The sequence below is a fragment of the Thamnophis sirtalis genome, unplaced genomic scaffold (assembly GCF_051295495.1).
Source record: "Thamnophis sirtalis isolate CommonGarterSnake01/CBP01778 unplaced genomic scaffold, rThaSir2_p1.2 scaffold_14, whole genome shotgun sequence".
Taxonomy (NCBI): domain Eukaryota; kingdom Metazoa; phylum Chordata; class Lepidosauria; order Squamata; family Natricidae; genus Thamnophis; species Thamnophis sirtalis.
Window position 1 is genome coordinate 29,182,666 of NW_028261394.1, and position 25,154 is coordinate 29,207,819.

Here is a 25,154-nt window from a genome sequence, read left to right on the forward strand (position 1 = left end):
GAAACGAGACAAGGCAAAGTTCTTAGAAGGGACCCTCCCTAGTTTCATGGATTGTAAACGTGAGGGGAGGAGAAAGTACTTTCAGACTCACAAGATTACTGCCAGCCTTGTGAGGTCCTGCAGACAAATAGCACACCGGGGACTGCTACCTGTATAGGTAGTCCTTGATTTACAACCACAATGGAGCCCAAAATGTCTGTTGCTAAACGGGGCAGTGATCACTTGTTGTTTGTACCTTATGCTTAATGATTGTAACTATGATTTATGATCTATGACCTGTCACATTGCTGTTGTATATTTACCGAGAGCTTCTGCACTGGAGACAAATTCCTTGTATGTCCAATCACACTCGGCCAATAGAGAATTCTATTTTATTCTCCTATACTCTATTTCTCTGTATCTGGAAGAACTATTCTCAGGATCATTATCGAGCAGACCTTCTTGGTCACTGAGCAAGAGATTAGTTTAAAGAGGTAAAGGTAAAGGCTCCCCTCGCGCATATGTGCTAGTTGCTCCCGACTCTAGGGGGCGATGCTCATCTCAGTTTCAAAGCCGAAGAGCCACTGCTGTCCAAAGACTTCTCCATGGTCATGAGGCCAGCAGGACTAAACATCAAAGGTGCATGGAACGCTGTTACCTTCCCCACATGCTTTCGAACTGTTAGGTTGACAGAAGCTGGGACAACTAACGGGACCTCACTCGGTTAGGTGGTGCTAGGGATTTGAACCGCCAAACTGCCGACCTTTCTGATCGACAAGGTCAGGAATATTCATGTGATAAAGAAGCTATGGATTCTGCTTTTCTCCATTCTTCCTTTCAGTAACCTTGAAGCAAAAGAAAAGAGACAAGGAAAATGGATTTCATCTCCCTCATAAAGAAGACTAGTCATCCATTGGAAAATGTGGCATAAGATAGCCCTTTATTCATGCATTTCAAAAAGTGATCTTGTGGTGAATTTGAAACAGAGAAGGCCTCCAGCTGTTGGAGAGGTTGTCTTGAATGGGTTATCTTGCAGATCATCACTTCAATCTACCCACGGCTGGCGACATTTCAACAACACCTTAAAGCGGGATGGGGATTGCGTAACCCCAAAGTGTGGTGTCAAATCTGGTGCTTGGGATTTATCTGGCCAGGATAGCTGGAAGTTCCTGACAATGCTGGTGAAAAGGAGGAAGAGCTCCATCCGTGCCAGGATTTCTCCTAAGCAGAATCTCGGTCCTGAAAAGACAAGGAGAAAGAGGGAAGCCAGACAGATTCAGACAGCTGGAATTGGCAGCCTGTTACAATTCCTTAGACCTGCTTGGTTCTCTACAGTAGGATCCCAAACCTCATGACTTTTCCAAAATTGAAATGCTCCATGATTATGATCAAATTTAATGAAGCTTTTCAAGATAAAAAAGGCCTTAAAATCATCTAGCTGGATCGTTAAACTCATGCTAAACTGAAGGAAACTAAAGAGGAAGAATGGAATGGTTGACTGATTGAAATATTGGGCCAAACTGCAAATATCCTAGAAATAAATTTAGCAGAGATGTTTCCAAGGTTTTTTTTTTTGCCTTCTTTTATCCTTGGAAAAAGGGTGGCTCAGTGGCTAAGTTGCTGAGCTTCTCGATCAGAAAGATCAGCAGTTTGGCAGTTCGAATCCCTGTGAATTCTGTGACCAGAAAAAAACATTTTTTCAGTTGTTCTGCAATGATAGTTTTCAACAGGGTCCCCTGTGATTCTTTTTGGCTCTCTTTTCCTAGAGAACACTGACATGCAATCAAAGCCCAGGAACAGACTTCCAGGATTTTTTAAAGAAAGGTTGGGTTGTTTGGGATCATTTCATGCTGCAAGAATTGTCAGTCAACGTGTGCATCACACACACACACACACATACACACAGACCCACACACACACACACACACAGAATAGGATTGTGTGCGTCTGTGTGTCTGTATGTGTGAAAGTATGTGTGTGTGTGTGTCTCTATGTGTGTATGAGAAAGAGAGAGAGAGAGATACAGAGAATGAGAGAAATACAGAGAGAATCATTCACCTGCTGAAAATGGCAAGAAGGCTTCCGGCTTCACAAACTCCCCCTCTTCATTTAGGAAGTTGGAGGGGTTGAACTCATTGGGAAACTTCCACTGGGATTCATCACGATGGGCAGATTGGATATTGACCAAAACCATAGTGTCCTGCAGAAGTCAAAACAAATGAAGTCATCTTGAAGAAAACCCTCATTGTCAGACATGGCTCTGGATGAATTTCTAGGACCCCATTGAAATGTTGTTGTTTTTTTTAAAAAAAAATTATTAACCATTTCTATAACATATAATCACATGTATATTATTACATAGACAATATCATGTTGTAAGAGAGGACAATATACATGTGCAATCATATTGCTTTAAAATCAAGCCAGTATACTTCCCCCCCACCCTCCCCCCCGAGCCCCCCACCCTCCCCCCGAGTCCCACCCTATCCCCCCCGACTTCCCAGAACCCGTACACGGTATAGATATTTAACAACCACAGTCTAAGATATATTGATAAAAAATAAAAGTAAGAAGTTAATAACATCTTTGCGTTGAACTTAGCTCCTCCTTGCTAAACTAACTTTAAACAATTTAAGTCATTCCTTATCTTAAGCATAGGCTATCTGGAATTTCTTAGTCTCATATTTATTTTGTATATAATCGATCCATTTTTTCCAGTCTCGTTTATATCTCTCATTTGAATGGTCTTTAAGATATGCAGATATTTTAGCCATCTCAGCTAAATTTGTGACTTTCAATGTCCATTCTTGGATTGTAGGCAAATCTTCCTTCTTCCAGTATTGCGCCACCAACAGTCTTGCTGCCGTTATTAAGTGCAAAATCAGGTTAACCTCTACAGCTGTACAGTCAGTAATTATACCTAACAAGAATAACTGAGGAGTAAATTTTATCCTTTTTTAAAGAATATTTTGTATAATCCACCATATTTTTATCCAAAATGCTTTAACCTTTTGGCAAGTCCACCATATATGGAAGTATGTAGCATCAAGAGAACCACATCTCCAACATTTGGGTTGTAAATTCGAATACATAGAAGTCAATTTTTTAGGATCTAAATGCCATCTATAGAACATCTTGTAAAGATTTTCTCTCAGGTTTTGGGCTTGTGTAAATTTCACATTTCTTACCCAAATTCTTTCCCACGTATCCAACATTATTGGTTCTTCAATATTTTGAGCCCACTTTATCATGCAGTCTTTAACTAATTCTGTTTCCGAATCCATCTGTACTAATACATTGTATATTCTCTTTATATGCATTAAGCTTTGATCTCTTATTTGTTTAAATAGATTATCCTCAACTTGGATAAAACCAATTTTTTGATCTATTTTCCACCTGGCCTGTAATTGCCCATACTTCAACCATGTTTGAGTTACCTTCTCCTCTTTTAGTACCTCTAAGGATTTTAGTTGTAGTACCCCTCTTTCCAGGGTAAGAAGCTGTCTGTAAGTAATTCTATCCTGTTTTTGTGCTATATTCATATTTTCTATTGCATGTCTAGGAATTGCCCACATGGGTATCTTGTCATTTAATTTATGTTGATATTTTTTCCAAACCCGCAATAAAGCATTCCTTAAAATATGACTTTTAAAAATTTTGTCCACTTTTTTGTTAAATAACAGGTAAGCATGCCAGCCATATATCAAGTCATGTCCCTCAATATTCAGTATCCTATCATTGGTTAAATCGATCCAATCACTAATTATGGATAATACTACTGCGTCATAATATAATTTTAGATTGGGTAATTTCAAACCTCCCCTCTCACGTACATCTTGCATTATTTTTAACTTTACTCTCGGCTTCTTTCCTGCCCATACAAATTTATTAATACACTCTGCCATTCTAAAAGATTCGCATCTTTTTTAAGTATAGGTAACATTTGGAAAAGAAATAAAAATTTGGGTAGAATATTCATTTTCACTGCCGCTATTCTTCCCAACAAAGATAACTGCAACTTATCCCATTTTTTCATCTCTATCTGTATACTATGCCAAAGTGATTCATAATTATACTTATATAATTTCCCATTTGAGATTAAGATATTAACTCCGAGATAGTTGACCTTTTTGACTATTTCACATCCTAACATTCCCCCTAGTTCTTCCTTTTGTTTAGTATTCATATTTATAGCTAATATTTTGGTTTTCCCTAAATTTATTTTAAAACCAGACACTTGACCATATTGATTGATCGTATTCATTAAGATCATACTAGATTCCTGCGGTTGATCCAATATTATAACCAAATCATCCGCGAAAGCACACACTCTGTATTCTTGCTGCCTAATCTTAATTCCATTTAGACCGTCCAAGCCCCGTATTTTGTTCAGCAATACTTCCAAAGTTATAATAAACAATAGTGGGGACAAGGGACAACCCTGTCTTGTACCTTTTCCAATTTGAAAAGAAGTCTGTTAAACTTCCATTGACTATAATTTGAGCCGTTTGCTGTTGATATATTGCTTTGATTGATTGTAAAAAACTTTCTCCTATTTGCATTTTTTGCAATGTTTTCAACAGGAATTGCCAGTTAACTCGATCAAAGGCTTTCTCCGCATCCAAAAATATGAACGCAGCAGGAATTTGATTGTTCTTTCCCAAAATATTCTAATGCATTAATAATTAGTCTTACATTACTTTTCATTTGTCTCCCTTGAATAAAACCTGTTTGGTCACTGTGTATCAATTGTTGAATAACCAACATTAACCTGTTTGCTAGGATTTTGGTAAAAATTTTATAATCTACATTAAGTAATGAAATAGGTCTATAGTTTTTTGGTTGAGTAATATCTTGATCTTCTTTGGGTATCAGGGATATAAAAGCTGTCTTCCAAGATGGGGGCACCTTACCTTCCGTTTGAATCTTATTAAATAATTCTTTAAGAGGTTCTACCATTTCTAACTGTAGGTTTTTATAGTAAGCCGCTGTCAAGCCATCTGTGCCTGGTGCCTTCCCTGCCTTTAACTGCTTAATTACCTGTAGAATTTCCCCCGAGGTTATTGGTTGATTCAATTTTTGCCTGTGCTCTTCTTTAACTAAGGGTATTTTCTCTTTATCTAAGTATCTCTCTATATCTAGACTGTTATTTTATCCCCCTTATACAACTCTGTAAAAAAATTCCCAGAAAGCCTTTTGAATCTCATCCTGTTGGAACACCTCCTTCTCTCTATAAATCAGTTTAGATATGTTTTGAGAGTTCCGTTTTTTCCTAATCTGATAAGCTAACCATCTGCCAGGTTTATTTGCATTGCAGAAGGTATTGTGTTTTGCGTATGACAAACTAGTAGCCACCTGATCAGAAATCAACATGTTAAATTGAGCCTTTAATATAATAATTGCTTCCTTAGTCTTTGTATCTCCTGGGTTTAGTGTTAACTCCTGCTCTTTCCTCCTAATTTCATCTTCCAATTCTGTTCGTTTTAGCCCTTGTTTATGTCTATGTGATTTATTTATATTTATCAAGACTCCTCTCATATATGCTTTACTTGCATCCCATACAATTTCCATAGGTGTACCCTTATTCATATTAAAAACAAAGTATTCTGTTAACAATTTTTTACAATCATTAATATACTTTTCATATCTGAATAAATTTTCATTCAATCTCCAAGACCTTCTTGCCTGTGCCACCCCTCCCAACTCCATCCAAACTGGATTATGATCTGAAAAAACTCTAGCCGAAATCTTTGTCTTCTTCACCCTGGAAAGCAAATCATTAGTAATTAGTATAAAGTCAATCCTAGAGAAAGATTGATGCCTATCAGAAAAGAAGGTAAAGTCATATTCTTCTGCATTTCTTTCTCGCCAAATATCTCTCAATTCAAAGTCATCCATCATATCGAAAAAGGATTTAGGTAGTTTTGCTCGCATCTGAGTGTTTGGGCGAGAAACTTTCTTGTCTCTCTTAGTATCTATAACACCATTCCAGTCACCCAATAGTATACAAGACCTATAATCCCACTGTACTAATTTAGCATGAAGGTTTCTATAGAATCCATCTTGTTGTTGATTAGGAGCATAAATTCCCAAAATCAATGTCTTTTTCCCTTCTAGTACCAGATCTAATGTGATGTATCTTCCATGGGGGTCTGCTTCGATTAATTCAGCTTTCATGTCTTTTCTTAAGTATATAACTATACCATTTTTCTTTTCTATAGCAGAAGCTATAAAATATTGGCCAAGTCTTGGGTTAATCAAATATTTTTGATCGGTTGATTTAATATGAGTTTCTTGCAAACAAATTATATCATTCTTGAACTGTTTAAGATAGTGAAATATTTTCTTTCTCTTCTGTGGAGAATTCAATCCATTGACATTCCATGTTAGAAGCTTAATTGTCATTTTTGGTTTCCTGAAGCTTTTTTAGAGCCTCCTGCATAGCCTGTTTAACCTTTGGCCTGGCTCCTCCCACTGCTTCTAGACTGGTTACTATAGCTTCTTGACCGATAGCAAGTGATTGTTGGAGTTGTTGCAATTTGGATTGTTGCTCCATTCGTCTGGTAATCATATGGTTTGGTCTTCGTTCCATAGCTCCTTGTGCTTCTAGGAGAGAAAGATGATCCATCTTATCTGGTAGTTGTGTGGTTTGCTGTCTATCTTGTCCTTCTTGTGGTCTTTCTCTAGGTCCGGATGGTGCAGGATGTCCAGCCATCAAAATATTGTGATAAAAATCTTGAGCTTTCCATACTGAGTTGAGACGGTATCTTTGCCTGTCAAATGTGAGTGCTAGGCCAAATGGTGCGTCCCATCTGTACTGTATCTGACGATTTCTGAGTTCTTCAACTAAAAAAGCATAATCTTTCCTGGATCTTAACATTTGAGGTGGTATCTTTCAAAACAGTCAATTCCTGACCCCCAATTTGAAGCTTAGTTTTATAGGACTCTTGTAGTATCGTATTTCTGATCTCTCTTGTGGTAAAATATATAACAATGTCCCGAGGGAGCTGCTTCTACTTTGCCAGCCAAGAATTAACGCGATAAACTTTGTCAATTTGCCAGTCAAAATTACCCCCTGGTCTTCCCAACAGACCATCAAACGCTTCTGAAAAAAATCTGTTTCAAGTTTTCCTGCTTGTCTTCACGCAAGCCCCTTACTCTTAATGCCATTTCCATTTGTCTGTATTGTATCATAATAATTTCTTTTTCAGCATTTTCAACTTTTTGTTGCACCACCTCTGTTTTCGATGTCAAATTAATATTGGCTTCATTAAGATCATCTAGTCTATCCTCAATTCCGGAAACATGTTCTGTCAATACATTTACAATCCCCAACATATCATCTCTGATTTTAGAGACCCAGGTATCAATTTTATCAGACAACTCCTTATGCGCCACGGATATCTCCTCTTTGAGCCCTTCTTTAAGTTCTTTAAATTTGGCTTCCACCTTTATTGTCTGGGTGTTAAAAGACTCATTCAGTTCCTTCAAAAAGAATTATTTCGTTAGTGGGTCACCTATAGGGGGCGTAGAGAGCGGAGGCTGCAACTTTGTGCCAGGTATGGGCGATGTGCCAGAGCTTCTGGGAGCCAAGGGAGGCATCTTTAAATTAACATTTGGTTTAGAGGCCATTCCAAGTTTTATCTTTGACCAATTAGTAAAACTCTGCTGGCCAGTTATACAACTGTGGAGCGAGGTAATAAATCACTCCTTTCCTTTGAGGTTTTAAAACTCCGTAGGACTTTACAATGAATTTCAAAGGGTAAACATTGTTACAAAGCAAGTCAGCAAGCTCGTCGCCATTTTAAGTGTCTCTTTGATAGCTAGTTTATCGGAAGAAGATCTTGTAAAAATGAAGCTAAGATTTGAATAAACAATTAAGGTTCTCGCATACGAGTCCTGCTCGCCTTGAAATCAATAAATCAAGCTTTGTTCTGAGAAAAGGAGAGCTTACTTCGTGCTGCAAATGCAGCTGGAATTCCCCGGCACGGAGACAGTTCTTCTGGTGAAAGGTATCTATTTAGAGTTACAACTCTAGGGTTGTAACTCTAAATAGATATCTTTCACCCCGGCACAGCTGATAAGGAGTCGAACTCTGTGGCTTAGTGGTTAACACATCTGCCTAAGATGCAAGACAGCACAGGTTCGATTCCCAGTAAGGGTATGGCTAGCTGATGAGAGCTAAATAGCTTGAAATAGATCTATACTAGTCTCCCTTTATTTATTTATCAGGACAAATACACACACACACACACACACACACACACACACACACACACACACACACACACATCCTTTCAGAGGATGAATAAAGTGTGCCATTTGTTATTCTATATAGTAGAATAACTATAATTGCCATTTATAGATAATTAAGGCTAATCTAATCTAAGATATGGATAAATGGAGAGGGAACATGAAATATACTTACAATAGGAAACTATTGAGATTTAAAGACAATCACAAATTGGGTGTGTGTAAGGATGTATAGTTATATAAATATAATGATGAGAATAGCTGGTAATTGTAACCAGGTCTACATCTTGGCCAAAAATAGGCTGATGTGTGTGTGGTTTAAAAGCACAATTATATATGTATACATTTTTGTTCTCTTCTTTTTTTAAAAATGGAGGAAGATATATGTCAAAATCAGGGACGTGCAGTCACTAGAGGCAAGGGAGGCGGGGCCTCACCAGTCTCCTAAGGGAAAGGAAAGGATTTTAAATAATTTTCTTAAAATAATTAAAGCCAGGGTAGTTGCTACCAGATTTCAAGTCACAGTGGCTTGGTGTCTGCTCTCAGTATTAACTAGGAGGAGGCCAGAGAATGAGGGGCCTCTTTTGCATAAGGATTTTTTTGCCTTTTAAGAGTTAAGCAAGGGTTAACAAGTGAAAAATTTCTTATTCAAATGAGGCACGTATTCTCTCGCCTCCCGTAGAGGGCATTTTTAGAGGCTTTTTAGAGTTTTCTGGGAGCAAGTAGCTCAGTCTGACTTCAGAGCTCTGGCTTTTCAAGAGGGGAGGGCTGGGAGAAGCAGAGTTGAAATCGTCTCTGAAACAGCTGGAAAAGGTGTGTGGGGGGGAGGGGGGAGGAATTCCAAAAATTTGATCGGAAGGCAACAGGGAAAAGGGGGGGGTATGGCAGAGGAGCTGCTTTCAAGCCTTTGGAAAATATATCCAATCCAACTTCGGTGTTTCTGTTTGAGAGTGAGTGAATGAGAGAAGGATCGAAGTTCTCTGTGTGCGTGTGTCTGTTTTTAGAGAGGGGGAGGAAGGGAGAGAGGGAGGAAGGAGGGGGGGAGAAGAAAAAGAATGGGAAAACTTATTTTGCAAGGGGAAAAAATGCTGTCGCTTTAAATCAGAACTGAGCATGCCTGGCTGTGGAATTCTGGGAGTTGAAGTCCACAAGTCTAAAAACAGCCTCACCGGGGGTAAAGCTGACTGCACATCACTGGTCAAAATTAAATATGTATACTGAAAAGGAATTATAAATACCATTAACATAAAATGGAGCTCGCTGAGAAGCTGAAATACACCAAGTAAATTAGATGAAGAGTGTGAAGTAGAGGAGAGAGGTAAGACAAGAAGAGAGTGATAGGAGAGAGGGCAGGGGGAGGGGAGAGGAGGAGAGAATGAGGAGTGGAAAGGGGAGAGAGGAGAAGGAGAGAGGAAGGGGAAGTAGAGAAGGATGACAGAGGGAAGAAAGGAGGTCGGAAGGGAGAGGAGAGAGGGAGAAGAAAGTGATGTATAAGGTACAAATATGGTGTATGGGGAGCAGAAGAGCCAATAATAGTTTTTGGGAGCTGGTGGTAATTGATGTAAACATTTAATAATACAATATGATGTTGGCTATGTAATACATGTGATTATATATTATGAAAATGGAAAAATAAAATAAAAACTTAATAAAATAGGCAGACAGAGGGAGACACACACACACAGAGAAAGAGAGACAGAGAGATCTCACATCAGACAACTACAGATTTTTGCCTGGAGAATCACCAACGCTATACCCTTCCCACTCAAAGGTTTCTACCTTTACCTTGGGAATTTTGTATCCAAGAAGGTGCACATCATTAATAGTTTTATGAGGTAGTCCAAGTGGAGCTATATTTGATATGCGTTGGATTTCATGAATGACGGCATTTGTGTAGGGCAACCTTATACGATCTTTGTGTTTCAGTCTCGCCTTGTTTCCCAGGATTTTGTCTATTTCCTTCCAGCATTTCTCTGAGGAACAAAGAGCTCAGTTACCTTCTGGAAAACATTTCATTGACTTTAAGTGGATATTAGTTTGCTTCCAAGCACTGTACACAGATCACTGAATCTCCTGCCATAATGCTAACTCCCTTCTTTCCCATTTTATGTAATTGGTGAAGATATTACTATTGCTACTAAAGGACACCGTTTGACAATTCTGTACCTTGGATCTCTGGAAAGGCCACCAAATAGAGGAATGCCCACTGCAGTGTTACTGAGGTTGTCTCTGTTCCAGCATTGATTAGGTCATACAATAAGACTTGTAGTTGCTCTTCTTCAAAACTTGAACCTTTCCTCTCTGGCTTCAGTTGGTTAAAAAAAAGAATGGAAATAGGATTGTTAACATCTATGTATTCAAGGGAAGGGAAAGGAAGGAAAGGAAGATAGAAAAAGGGAAGGGAAGGAAGATAGAAAAAGGGAAGGAAAGTCAAGGAAAGAAAGATAGAAAAAGGGGAGGGGAGGAAAGGAAGATAGAAAAAGGGAAGGGAAGGAAAGGAAAGGAAAGGAAGATAGAAAAAGGGAAGGGAAGGAAGATAGAAAAAGGGAAGGAAAGTCAAGGAAAGAAAGATAGAAAAAGGGGAGGGGAGGAAAGGAAGATAGAAAAAGGGAAGGGAAGGAAAGGAATGGAAGATAGAAAAAGGGAAGGGAAGGAAGATAGAAAAAGGGAAGGAAAGTCAAGGAAAGAAAGATAGAAAAAGGGGAGGGGAGGAAAGGAAGATAGAAAAAGGGAAGGGAAGGAAAGGAATGGAAGATAGAAAAAGGGAAGGGAAGGAAGATAGAAAAAGGGAAGGGAAGGAAAGGAAGCAACCTGAAGACTTCATTCTGAAAAGTATCACTAAAAAAGAAAAGGAAGCAGGAGGTGGAGATGGAGGAGGAAGAGGAGGAGAAGCAAGCAAGCAAAGAAACGGCAAATCTTTCAAATGCCCAAGTTTCTCCAAAAATTCATCAGGGCAAAAACAGTTCAGGAATTTAATGATGAAAAGGAAGTGTCCCCACTGTTTCCTGGCTGTGGGAGTTGAAGTCCATTTGTCTCAAAATTGCCAAGATTAAGAAACTCTGCTCTACAAGATCTTCATTTAATTGATCTTGAAGAAATTTCCAGGCAGGGATTGGAATTTCTGCTTACTGTTACTTCTTTCAGAGAAACATCTCCTCCCAGGTTGTCCCATTTTGCACTGCCATCTATACAGTACATCGCACCATTAACTAAGTTTGGGTACTTATTTCACTTTTTACAATATTCTTATTCATATGTAGAGCTTATTAAACTCATCGTTTTTCAGAGAGAGGGGGCGGATTTGTATGGATGTGTAGATGAGAGAAAAAGAAAGAAAAGAAAGAAACAAAGATAGATAGATAGGATGGATAGATAGATGGATGGATGGATAGATAAAGAGAAAAAGAAATAGATAGATATATGATGGATGAATGGATGATAGCTGGTTGATAGATGGATATGGATGGATAGATACGAGATGATAGATAGACTGTAGATATATAGACAGAAAGACAGTTGATAGATGGATAATGCATGTAACAATCTTCAGTTAGGTATTTTGTTGTATCTCTGTATTTATGGCTGAAATAAACTGATTTGATTTCATTTTGGGGCCACCAAAACACAAGAGAGAGACTGCAAGAGAGATAGAAAAGTTTTGAAAAATATTAGTGAGCTGGTTTGCATATTGCAGAAGAGCCAATGTGGACTCTTGACTTTGAGTTCCTTTCAGTGGGTTTATAGCTGCATATTTATAGTATTTATAGCTGTGCTTTGTCTGAAATTCAGATTCAAAGAGTTTGATTTTAACAGGGAAGGTTCACTCTTTGCTAGGTTTACAGAACAAGCTAAGCAAAGACCGATAGCAGCACCCAAATAATTTTATCTGATTTCCTTCTCCCTGGACAAAATGCACAAGGGGCACAAATTCTGAAAGACTGTAATTTTTTAACAACCCCTCCCCCCCCCAAAAGACCTTTGTGGTATTTTAAACACCGGACTAAATTACAGCCATGTGCTAAAGAACTGTTGTACTCGCACAACTTGTTATGTTAGAGAAAGAGATGTGAGATGAAAAAATATAATATACAAATGAAAAACAAGACTAAGAAATCTACCTTCTGGATTTCTTCCAAATATGCGTCAATGAAATCCCGGGGTTCTCCAAGAGTCAAAGTTGCCTTGTGCTCCTCCATTTCTTTTTCAAACAAAGCAAACATTTTATGGGCATTTGTTAATATTTTCTGATGGGGCAGGGGAAGATTTCTCACTAAGGGCACAGCATTGGAAAGCTGCCAACAAACAGAAGAAAAGAAAAAAAAAATGGTTATTTGGTTAGAATGCAGTATTTCAGACTATCTCTGCCCACAGACAGAAGTGACCAGCTCATGGTTGAGTCAGCCTTCCCAGGTGGGTAAAATGAGGCCCCAGATTGTTGGGGACAAAAGGCTGTCTCTATAAACTGCTTAGAGAGGGCTGTAAAGCACTGTGAAGCAGTATATAAGTCTAAGTGCTATTGCTTTATATTGAAAGATAAAAGAAATCCCTAAAGGGTTCATATAAATATCTCTCACAGTTTGAAAGGGAGTCAAATGTTGAAATGAACTGAAATTTGAATATAGAACCTAATTCAGTCACTTTGGACACTGGTGACGGAGTTGGTCTAAAAAAACAAGAGATTGTGAATTCTAGTCCCATTTTAGGCATGAAAGTCAGCTGGGTAACTTTGAGCCAGTCAGTTTCTCGCAACCCACAACATCAAGAACAAACCGATCCTGAAGTTGTGGAGAAAACCCTAGAAGAAGAAGAATTATAACCAATTCAATTTGGATAACTGCTGTTATTCAAGAGAGCCTTCACCCACTCCTCCTGGCACTCAAAGGCCTCTAATTGCAAGGAAAATCCATTTCCCCAGATGGGTGAGACCTTTCTTATTCAAGGTCTGGCGATGGTGACATCAAGAAAATTGACTTTCTAATCCCCACCAGCTGTGCCTTAAATCTGAACGTTTGTTTGGATTCTCATTTAGGATACCAGAGCCCAGGGGCTTGCCAGCAGTCTGAAGTTTCGATGGGTCAGGTCCAGCAGGCGTTTCAGGAAGTTGCTGTCATATTCAAAACGTTTCCCAAATATTATGGTGGAAAGTATGTTGGTGACCGCAATTTCAAGGAGCTCGTGAGGCTCCAAAGGTGTGCCTGCAGAATGAAATGAAAGATATCACTATAAATCAGGGAATATTTTTGCCACATGAACACCTGGGACCGTTGTGAAGGACTGAACCAATATGTCTCTGTCTCGCTTTATCTCTATATCTATCTATCTTCATATAATAGTAGTGGGAGAGAAATCTTAGAGAGATAAGATAGAGATCAATGGGTAGGTAGGTAGGTAGGTAGGTAGGTAGGTAGGTAGGTAGGTAGGTAGATACATTATATATATACCCAGTAAATGGTGGCAAACAGTATTCCAGGAAATCAAAAGTCGGTGACTCGTTTCATTTTCTAGAATTTTAGACATGATGAAACTTCCCACGTAACCCCAAACTTCTATCAACCTTCTGCCAACCAAGAACTAAGCACTTCAACCTTAGAAACATTACAGTTTAGTGAAATAAAAGATAAGTCTTATTTTGGCCAATAGGGCTTCGAATTTTATGCATAATTCTACGTTTCTCCCATTCTGCATGAGTGCACCAATTCAATTGCCAACTTTGAGGTCAACTGTATCCTATGGAAAAGGGAGCAGTTCCAAAGGGACAATTCCCAACCATCCCACCCTCTCCCGGGAAAGCTTACTCATGTTCTCCGTAAAAGCCTGAGTCAAATACGATGCTTCCTCCAGGATCCTTTCCTCCATCAGATTTTTCCCCACGCCAAAGTTTCTGAACAGCCTCAGTGAAAACCTCTTTTGCTCCTTCAACACTTCACCATAAGACTGTGAGATTATGCCTGTCAAGTCAAAGATTGATGCAGGTAGTCCTTGACTTACAACCACAATTGAGCCCAAATTTCCAGTCGCTAAGTGAGACAGTAGGTGAGTTTTGCTCTGTTTTATGACCTTCCTTGGCACAGAATCATAGCAGGTGTTAAGTGAATTATGCATCCATCAAGCCAATGTGGCTTCCCCATTGGCTTTGCTTGTCAGAAGGTTGCAAAAGGTTGATGGAAGAAATATCCATCTTGGTTCAGTTCCAAGTGAGGAGAAATACACTGCAAACATGGAGGCTGATTGGAAAGATAGTTTATTGATGGACAGGAGCACGTGGATTTTAGGTCCTGTGCAGATGAGCACATAGAGTGGAGAGAGAGGGTTATTTATACCCTCTCTTGGGCCTTGCCCTTGAGCTTCCTGTTCCTGTGCAAGAAATGTATCCTGTAGCTATCTTATAGGTCATAGCTAACTTTTTAGGTTGTCTGAATGAAGTTTGGTTGAACCTTGCTGGGTGATGCACCGGGAGCATGCATCTGGCATGGGTGCGAGTAAAGCAAACTTGCATGGGCAAAATTGCATGCGCACCAAACTGGCAGTTATGCTGGCAGCAACCAACCCCTGCACAGCCCCCACCATTCCCAACCTCAAAACCAGTGAGCAAACTAATGTGCTGAAGCTTATCAGGCTACGGACTAGCCAAATGAATACCTGGTTGGCAGAATTCCCCCCCCCCCCTATTTTCCTCCCAAAAAACTAAGGAGTGTCTTATAATCTGGTACATCTTATACTCCGAAAAATACAGTAAACTTGAAGAGTCATTCAAACTGCTTGAAAACTGTATCATTACCTTTCTTCTTAGTGATTGTATCAACAATGTAATAGTCTGGTTTCCCAGCAAATTCTGTGCCTTTTATCACGAGGACTTCTTTCACTAGAGGAAATCCATGAATTAAGACTACGGGTGTGGTTCCCAAATAAAGAGAGTAGACGGGTCCATATTTTTCTGCACACTGAAACGAAACAAGAGGATTATAAGTTATTAGGAAATCACTGAGAACCAATCGCTGCAATGATACGACCAAGCCTCACCAAGGTGATGAACTTGAACAATTACCTGTAGCTCCGTCCTGCTCCATTTTTCAAAGAGATCCGCTGTTACCCCCACCCCACTCAACTTGTACGCATGTTATATACAGAACTTTCACTCGACTACTTAGTAGGAATATTGTAGAGGGAATATATTGTAGAGGGGAAAGGATGTATTTCTATATAACAGTATAACTCTTCTTCCTGCTTTCTGGCATGGTACCTCTTAACAGATGGACCCACTTGGAATCACTTTGTTGTCACTTTAAATGTACACTAATTGCCATACATTAGAATGAAATTTCAATGCATTCAGCTCTCAGAGGTCACCGCCTCCAATATACACTACATAAACATGACAATAATATAAATAATAAATAAATAAATAAGCATATACCCACATAGATTTTATAACACAGAGAAACAATGTTCAGATGTAGAAATGTACGTTGTGAGGTGGCAAATCATTTGAATGTGATATCAAAAGTCCATACTATTAGAACAGATAGAATAGAACAGATAGAATAGTGGAATGGAATAGAATAGAATAGAATAGAATAGAAAATATGGAATGGAATAGAATAGAATAGTTGGAAGGGACCATAGAGGCCTTCTAGTCTATCCCCCTGCTTATTTTATTTTTTTAGTTACCACTTAGTTTAAGGTGACCAGACATCCCGTTTTTGGCAGGACAGTCCCACTTTTGAACAATTTGTCCCGTGTCCCGCGGCGTTTTAAAAAAGTCCTGATTTTTTTTTTAAGCACGAAAGGAAAAAACTGCAAAAAGTGACGGGGAGCCCCCCGGGATTGTTCCTTGCAAAGCATCATGGTTGCATAGAATGCAAATGAAGGTGCTTATTTCCCCACCCGGCTCCGGGTGCTCGTATTCAAATCAGAGTCACGCTGAGTCCCATTCAGAGGGCGGAGGGACGTTGTGCTTTTTTGTTTTGTTTTACCTGTGTTCTCAAAACCATGCAAAGCTGGGTTTTGTGCTACAAGGATCTTTCTTTCTTTCTTTCCCTGTCTGTGGTTCCGATTGCAGTTGTCCTTTGCTTCGGATTAAAGCACCGTTTCTCATTCCTTGCAAAACTGGGGAAACGGCAGGGCCGCCTCCCTCCCCCCTTTCCTTGCAGCACCATCAGTTGCAAAATGCTCCCCTGATTTGGTTTATAAGTTCGCAGCAATGCGATCCAACAAATAGGAAAGTTTTAATAAGATCTTCTGAATTTATTTGGTCTCTGCTGCCCCCCCACCCCCAACCCTGTTAGCCCTTGGGTTTTGTCCCCTCCCAAGGAGAGAGTGGGAAGGAGAGGAAGGAAGGAGGGAGGGGGAAGGAAAAGAAGAAGAGAGGGGGAAGAAGATGGAAGGAGAAAAGATGGAAGGAAGGAGAAAGAATAGAAGGAGGAAGGAGGAAGATGAAAGAAGAAAGGAAGGAAGAAAAAGAGGAAGGGAGAGAGAAAAGAAGGAAGGAGGTAGGAAGAGAAGGGGAAGAGAGGGAAAGAGCAGAAAGACAAAGAGGATGAAGTTGATAGGTAAGAGGATGGAGGAAGGAAGAAAGAAAGAAAAAGGGAGGGAGGGTGGAAAGAAGAAAAGACGGAACTAGAAAGGAAAGAAGGGAGGGAGGGAGGAAAGGGGAAGACAGGGAAAGAGCAGAAAAACAGGGAAGGTGAAAGTAGATAGCAGAAGGAAGGAAGAAGGAAGAAATAGGAAAGAAGGAAGGTGAAAGGATGGAAGGAGGAAGGAATAGAAGCGAAGGGGAAGAGAGAGATGGAAAGAGCAGAAAGACAGAGAAGGTAGATAGGCAAAAGGAAGGAAGCTGAAAGAATGGAAGGAGGAAGGAAGGAAGAGAGGGAAAGAGCAGAAGACAGATAAGGTGAAGGTAGATAAGCAAGAGGAATGAAGGAAGGAAGAAGGAAGGATGGAAGGAGGAAGGAAAAAGGAGGGAGGGAGGAAAGAAGAAAATAATGGAAGAAGAAAGGAAGAGAAGGGGAAGAACAGAAAAATAAAGAAGAAAGGGAGGAAGGAGGGAAGGTGAAAGGAAGAGGGAAGGTGAAAGAATGGAAGGAGGAAGGAAGGGAAGGGGAAGAGAGATCCAAAGAGCAGAAAGACAGAAGGTAGATAGGCAAGAGGAAGGAAGGAAGGAGAAAGAATGGAAAGGGAGGAAGGCTAGAAGGAAGAAAGAGGGAGGGAGGGAAGGAAGGAAGGAAGGTGAAAGGAGGAAGGAAGGAAGGGGTACTTCCACTTGTAGGCCTGGGACTGAATGCAGGAGGAGTCTCTCCATAGGATCAGCTGCTCCTCTGATCATGGTTTATGAAAATGTTACTGCCTGCCTGATGCAAATTTAGACAGATGGTGCTTTGGGCTGACCCTCAAATTCCCCCCTTTACTCCTCCCCCTGTAGAATTCAGCCCCCTGAGTTTTGCCTTTGAGGGACATCTAAATTAAGGTGACCAGACGTCCCGCTTTTGAACAATTTGTCCCGCATCCCACTGCGTTTTTAAAAAGTTCAGATTTTTTTTAAAATTTTTAATCAAGCACACACACACACCCGGTCAATGTTGTCCCTCTTTACCAATGTTAAAATCTGGTCACCTTAACTTATTTACTAGTTTTATTTTATTTTATTTATCACTTTATTCCTCTCTACTCACTCCTTACTCTCTCCTTCTCATTAGTCCTCACCGCATTCCTCCCTTTGGTTTAGCTCCTGCTGGAAGAAAGTAACTCTTTCTTTCCTTTATTGTTGAGCCGAGGTGGCGCAGTGGTTAAATGCAGCACTGCAGGCTACTGCTAGATCAGCAGTTCAGCGGTTCAAATCTCACCGGCTCAGGGTTGACTCAGCCTTCCATCCTTCCGAGGTGGGTAAAATGAGGACCCAGATTGTTGGGGGCAATAGGCTGATTCTCTCTAAACCGCTTAGAGAGGGCTGAAAGCCCTATGAAGCGGTATATAAGTCTACTGCTATTGCTGTTGCTATTGTTTTTTTTATTTCAGTCTTTGCTGCCATTGCTCTTTTTTTCTGGGTTCTGCCCACCTGATTATCTTGTAATAACTTTTTTCTGCAAGGCATTAATAATGGAAAGTGGAGTAAAGTGGAGTGGAACGGAACCCAACAGAACAGAATAGGTAGAGTGGAGTTAAGTGGAGTGGAACGGAATGGAATGGAATAGAATAGAATTCTTTATTCGCCAAGTGTGATTGGATCCATAAGGAATTTGTCTTTGGTGCATAAGCTCCCAACGTACATAAAAGCTATAAGTGATAAATATGAGCATGGTTTTCCAGCAACCTCATTTTAATACTGAAGTGTTGTAAACAGATTCCACTTCAATGTCTAAATAACCTTTCAATTTTCTCTGTTGGGAAGTAAGGTAAAGGTTTGTACTTTTCTACTTGCATTTTTACATGCTTTCGAACTGCTAGGTTGGCAGAAGCTGGGACAAGTAACAGGAGCTCACTTGGTTACACGGCACTAGGGATTCGAACTGCCGAACTGCCAGCCTAGCAGCCATTGAGCCATTGTGTAATCCCCTGTCAGGCAACACTTCATGCTTATCCTTCAAATAGGAAGTAGGAACATGCCAAGTTTAATTCAGCTCAAAGAACGATGCATGGCAGAACATGTTTTCCAAGAAGGCCCATTTGTACTTACAATAGGCCAGAAACACATAGGAACAACAATGTCCCCCTCTCTAACTTTCACTTTTGTGAGAATTCACACACCTCCTTGGGGCAAAGACAAAGCGCAAACTCTAACAGCAATTATTGGAAGCCTTTCATCGTTAAAATCTTAAATTAACATTTCATACATTATAAATCTTACACATAACATTTTGGACATTTTATCCAGGGGAATTGCTACATGTTGGTGTTTGTTTAAAACGAAGTTCCCCTAATTGTATAATAGAAATTTAGCATCAGAGTGACAGAATGGAATTGCAATGTTTACAAGAAAGTGAAAGCAGTGACTTCCAGCAGCTGCATGGCCTTTTTTCCTTCTCCAAAGAATTTGGCGGGGTTTAAGGTGGTCTAGAAAGATTTCTGGTTGTATTCTAGGAAATTCCAAATGTTGTTTTGGAAAAGGGCAGAGCTGATCCTTGGAATTCAGCTCAAACATTTATAAGCCCTCCATGCAATGCAAATAAACTCTGGAGAATCTTTTGGAAGCATTTCAATGTCCTTGGGGGGTTAGGATTGCTCCAAATCAAAGGTATATCCTTACGTATCTGGAATCTGATTATCTGCATAACTTTCTCAGCTGTTTAGTTTGGCTCTGTAACCAAACAAGACAAACATGGACTTCAACCGATAATTAGAACTGCAGAAAAAACAATTGCTACCAATCTGCCTTCCATTGAGGACCTGTATGTTGCACGAGTCAAAAAGAGGGCTGTGAAAATATCTATAGACCCCTCACATCCTGGACATAATTGTTTTGATTTCTACCCTCAAAACGACGCTATGGAGCACTGCACACCAGAACAACTAGACACAAGGTCAGTGTTTTCCCAAACGCCATCACTCTGCTTAACAACTAATTCCTTCAACACTGTCAAATTAGTTACTAAGACTGTATTACTATTATTCTCCTCTTCCTTCCTATTACCTATCTCTTCCACTTATGACTATAACCATGTTGCTTGTATCTTTACAATTTATATTGTTTTTATATGTTTCGTAGTATGATTTGATAGCTTATTAGTAACCTTGACTATCACTAAGTGTTGTATCTTTTATTCTTAATCAATGTATTTTATTCTCCTTATATGCACTGAGAGCATATGGATCAAATTCCTTGTGTGTCCAATCACACTTGGCCCATAAAGAATTCTATTCTATTCTATTCTATTCTATTATTTCTCCTCAATGGGCTGCAGGGTGTATTTTCAAGCACATGCAGAAACATTTAAAGACACAGAACTGCTCAGCCACCCTCCTTTTAAAAAAGGCAGCCAAACTCCTTTCTTTTCTGCAAATTGATTGCATGGAGTTTGATATAAGAGCAATTAAGGATTCTTACCTCATCAAGGAAGTTCAGAGGGTTCCTTTTATTGATCTGAAGCAGATTCCAAAGCAAGGGCAGCCTCCACGGCCCAGGGGGAAAACCTTTGGGAGATTTATTTTTCCAAAACCAGATGAATAGGAAGGAAAGAATGAACAGCCAGCTGAAAACAGCCATATTCAAAGCAGAGGAGTCTGCCTCTGTCTTTCCCTGCTGACAAAAAGTCAATGAGGAAGTTTATTCCCTCAACACTGGGGTAAGATTGGCCAATTGCACATTTGACGCTGCAGCTGGGATCAGGACTGGGCTGTTTTAATCTATTCAGTTTTATAGTATTAATAAGGTTTTGTAACCTTATTATTGGGAGACTTCCCAGCAGAGATGGTATTCAGCCAGTTCCGACAGGTTCTGGAGAACTGGTAGCGGGAATTTTGGGTAGTTTGGAGAACCAGCAAATAGGCTGGCCCCACCCCTACTGCCTCCCAGCAGATATTCTTTTGTTGCCCTGAATAGCAGAACAGAGCTGGAAAGCAGGTTAGTGGGGTGGGGAGGGAATGGGGATTTTGCCGTATCCTTCCCCTGCCACACCCACGAAGCGACACCAAGCCCACAGAACCGGTGGTAAAAAAAATTTGAATCCCACCACTGTTTCCCAGAGTTGGTTAAAACACGGGCAGCTATATAATCTGTGTTGGAATGGGCAGCCTGTTGGTTTGGGATCTATTCCCAAGCATCAATACTCTGGAGAGAATAAAGTCTTTGCAACGTTCTCCAAAAATCTAAATCACAAAGTCACTCAGTTAGGCAGAGCACACCAGGCTAAAAATCCCATCATTCCTGAACAAGAAGATATCATAAAGGGAACAAGGCCAAGCTCTAACAGACGAATGGAGTATTGAAATAACAGCATAAATAATTCTACTCCAATTGGAATAATTCTGAAGATTCCTTTCTATTCCCTCCTTACTCTTTCCTTCTTGTGGTTCTCACCACATTCCCCCCTTTGGTTTAGCTCCTGCTGGAAGAAAGTCATTATTGTCCTTCAGCCCTTTTTCCTTTTTGTCTTTGTTGCTGTTGCTCAATCTTTCTGGGTTCTCCCCATCTGACAGCCTTGTAACTGTGGGGATCCGATGAGATCTTCACACCAGCTTCCTTACCTTCCCAGAGAAAACACAGAATGCAATTGGAAGTGTAGGAAGTGAGCACTTAGGAAAATGAGATATTTTAGGAAATATTAAAAGGGCAGAATATTTCCCCTAAAAGGGAGGTCGAAACTCAGTAACCCCCCCCCCCACCCTTTGTCAATGGGCCATTAAGGCCTGGGCCAGTCTATTATACATAACAGAGATCCACTTCCTTCAGGCAGAGCCATAGGACGAATTGCCCAAAGCCTTTTCATTACATCACTACCCAGCAAGGCTCAACCAAGCTTGGGACACAAACACAATCTACAAAGTTATCCCTTCATGGCCCCATGGGAGTCTGACAAGCTCAAATTCAGAGAGGGCATAACACCCAGGGAGCCGCAGCATCCGTCCCCTTTTTTCTTCACCCAGGGTCTTCAAGGCATGTCATCCTGTCCACCATTAAACCACCTTTCCAATCAGTCTCCGTGTTTCCAATGTCTTTCCCCCCACTTGGAACTGAACCCAGATGAACATTTTTTCCAACAGAAGAAATAAATAAGTGGCAACTCTGATTCTATAGCACAATAAAAAGACTCCAAAGATGAAACCCTAGCCCTGACCATACCTCTTAGGTGGTCTCAAATGTTTTTCATTATTTTCTAAGCCAAAGGAGTTCACATTCCTTCCCCTCTTCTTCACCCACACGCCACCAGCTACAAAAAGCAACTCTATGATTTGCAGAACCTTTTTTTTTTGTGGTTAGTTGCGAAGTCGTGTCCGACCCATCCCGACCTCATGGACAACGTTCCTCCAGGCTTTCCTGTCCTCTACCATCCCCTGGAGACCATTTAAGCTCACACTGACTACTTCGGTGACTCCATCCAGCCACCTCCTTCTCTGCCGTCCCCTTCTTCTTTTGCCCTCAATCGTTCCCAGCATGAGGCTCTTCTCCAGTGAGTCTTTCCTTCTCATTAGGTGGCCAAAGTATTTGAGTTTCTTCTTCAGGATCTTCAGGATCTGGCCTTCTAAAGAGCAGTCAGGGTTGATCTCCTCTAGGACTGATCGGTTTGGTCACTTTGCAGTCCAAGGGACTCGCAGGTGTCTTCTCCAGCACCAGAGTTCAAAGGCTTCAATTGTTTGGCGCTCAGCCTTCCTTATGGTGCAACTTTTACAACCAAACATTGCAACTGGGAAAACCAGAGCCTTGACTATACTCCCTTTTGTTGGCAGGGTGATGCCTCTGCTTCTTAGAACCTGGTTACAAAATACCAATTTTAAGCCACCTTTACAACTTTTTCTCTGCTCCACATTTAGTCTGCGTTGAATCCCTGTGATATTTCATAGAAATGCCTGGCATTTAGAAGCATCAGAGATCAAAGTTTCTGATTAGTATTTTTTTTTGACTGAATATTACTTAAATGCTAATTTGGAGAATGAGTATTTCATGTTTGGAAAACTCCATTCTCTAGAGCACAAGCAGTCCAAGGAATAGATATCGTAAGAAGGGAGACATATTAGTCTATAGACACTGTTTCTTTAATTTTATTTATATATATATATATATATATATATATATATATATATATATATATATATATATATATATATATATATATATATATATATATATATATATATATATATATATATATATATATATATATATATATATATTAAAGTCACCCTGGCTGGCTGATAAGGAGTCGAGCTCTGTAGCTCAATGGTTAACACATCTGCCTAAGAGGCAATAGAGCACAGGTTCGATTCCCAACATGGGTATGGCTAGCTGATGAGAGCTAAATAGCTTGAAATAGATCTATACTAGTCTCCCTTTATTTATTTATCAGCATAAATACAACAAATATATATATATATATATATATATATATATATATATATATATATATATATATATATATATATATATATATATATATATATATATATATATATATATATATATATATATATATATATATATATATATATATATATATATATAAAATTCAGCTTGGGAGGGGGGGAAATGTTTCCAGGAGACTAGATATTGAATTCAATTTCTACATTTTCTAGAGTCCAGAATCTCCTTAATCTCAAAATGTTGCTCTCCTTCAATGAGAAGAGGGGCAGGTGGTGTAGGTAGAGGAACCCGCAAAGAGGAAGTGTGTTCTGGCTTCACAAGGTTTACATGGAACACCGGGTAAACACTGTTAAGATACTTAGGTAGTTCCAATCGCACAGACACAGGATTAATAATTTTCACAATGGGAAACGGCCTGACATACTTAGGACCCAGTTTCTTAGTCTTTTGGGTGGTTTGGAGAAACTTGGTAGACAAAAACACACGATCTCCAACTTTGTAGTCTCTCTGTTTTGTTCTCTACTTGTCCGCCTGTTTCTTGTGTGCTCGATGAGCAGCGTCCAATGCCTTGTGGGTCAAAGGCCAGATTTGCTGGAGCTGGTCACTCCATTCAGAGAGGGACAGAACGTGTGGTTTTTCCCGGGGCACTTCCAGAATAGGCACAAAATCATGGCCAAACACTATTTTAAAAGGGGTAAACCAGTGCTGCTGTGCACAGAGTTGTTGTAAGCCACTTCAGCATGTGGTAACAACTAACCCAATTATCCTGCTAGTAATTAATGAAACATTGGAGGTACTTTTCCAAAACAGAATTAGTCCATTCACAAGCCCCGTTAGTTTGAGGATGATGGGTGGAGCTTAGCCCCTGGGCAGAGCCAATCAACTTCAAAAACTCCTTCCAGAATAGGGAGGTGAATTGGAACCCCCTATCCAAAATTATGCATTCCGGCACGCCATGTAGATGGTACACATGCGTAATAAATAACTTAGCCAAGGATTTAGCTGACGGGATCTTGGAACAAGGAACAAAGTGAACCTGTTTGGAAAACAGGTCCGTAACGACCCAAATCACGGTATTTCTTTGACTTTCTGGTAATTCAACAATGAAATCCATTGATATCTCTTTCCACGGAGCTTCAGGACGGGCCACACCTTGGAGCAGGCCCTGGGGTTTTCCTGGTGGGTGCTTTGAGGCAGCACATGTGGGGCAACTGGCAACATAGGACTCAATGTCTTTTTTCAATGAAGGCCACCAAAATTGCCTTTTAATGAGATGTAGAGTCTTCACTAACCCAAAATGGCCTTCCATCCTTGAATCATGGGCCCGCTGTAGAACCAAAGTCCTCATGCTAGCAGGAACATACACTTTAGCTCCTACCGAAGCCAGACCATCTTTTATGGTACATTCGTTTGAATGTTGTTTAAACCAGTCATCGGACTCAAGGCCGTCCTTGAGTTTGCAGATGAGGTCCGTTGTGACCTCGAAGTTAGAGTTGCTCTGGCTTCTGGTAACCACCGGAGCAGCAAGACTCTTCGCTGGAATGACTGGGTGAACCACATTAAGCTTTGAGCTGTTGTATTGTGGGAGTAAATATATGGATAAAGCATCCGCCAGGAAGTTCCCCCCCCCCCCGGGATGTACTTCAGAGTGAAATTGAACCTGTTGAAAAGTTGTGCCCACCTCATCTGTTTAGGAGATTTTTAGGAGGGTTTTTAATGCCTCCAAATTCTTGTGATCAGTCCATACTTCAAAAGGGTGTTTATCCCCCTCCGGGAAATATCGCCGGGTCATCAAGGCCCACCTTTACCCAATTGGGCCAACATATCCTTCATTAAAGGTAGTGGATAGACATTCTGAATACACACAGCATTCAGATTTTTGTAATTAACACAGAGACGAAAGGAGCCATCTTTC

General features: G+C 40.1%; 2 protein-coding genes across 4 annotated transcripts in view; one reads left to right on the forward strand and one right to left on the reverse strand.

The window, feature by feature from the left end:
• The window catches only part of LOC148042761 (cytochrome P450 2D17-like), a 67,161-nt gene that overhangs the window by 13,715 nt on the left and 28,292 nt on the right, over positions 1-25,154 (forward strand).
• LOC148042762 (cytochrome P450 2J6-like) lies at positions 891-21,402 on the reverse strand. 3 transcript variants are annotated; one of them, XM_087729440.1, is made up of 9 exons: positions 20,270-21,402; positions 15,011-15,173; positions 14,028-14,180; positions 13,285-13,427; positions 12,351-12,524; positions 10,399-10,537; positions 10,018-10,205; positions 2,038-2,179; positions 891-1,218 (listed from the first exon to the last, which is right to left on the reverse strand). In XM_087729440.1, the coding sequence occupies exons 1-9, from the start codon at positions 20,426-20,428 to the stop codon at positions 1,025-1,027; spliced, it is 1,455 nt and encodes a 484-aa protein (XP_087585566.1). In that variant the 5' UTR covers positions 20,429-21,402; the 3' UTR covers positions 891-1,024. The 3 variants fall into 3 exon arrangements, with proteins under 3 accessions (XP_087585566.1, XP_087585565.1, XP_087585568.1); XM_087729439.1 differs by having other exon boundaries at positions 13,267-13,427; positions 20,270-21,400; XM_087729442.1 differs by lacking the exon at positions 14,028-14,180 and having other exon boundaries at positions 13,267-13,427; positions 20,270-21,401.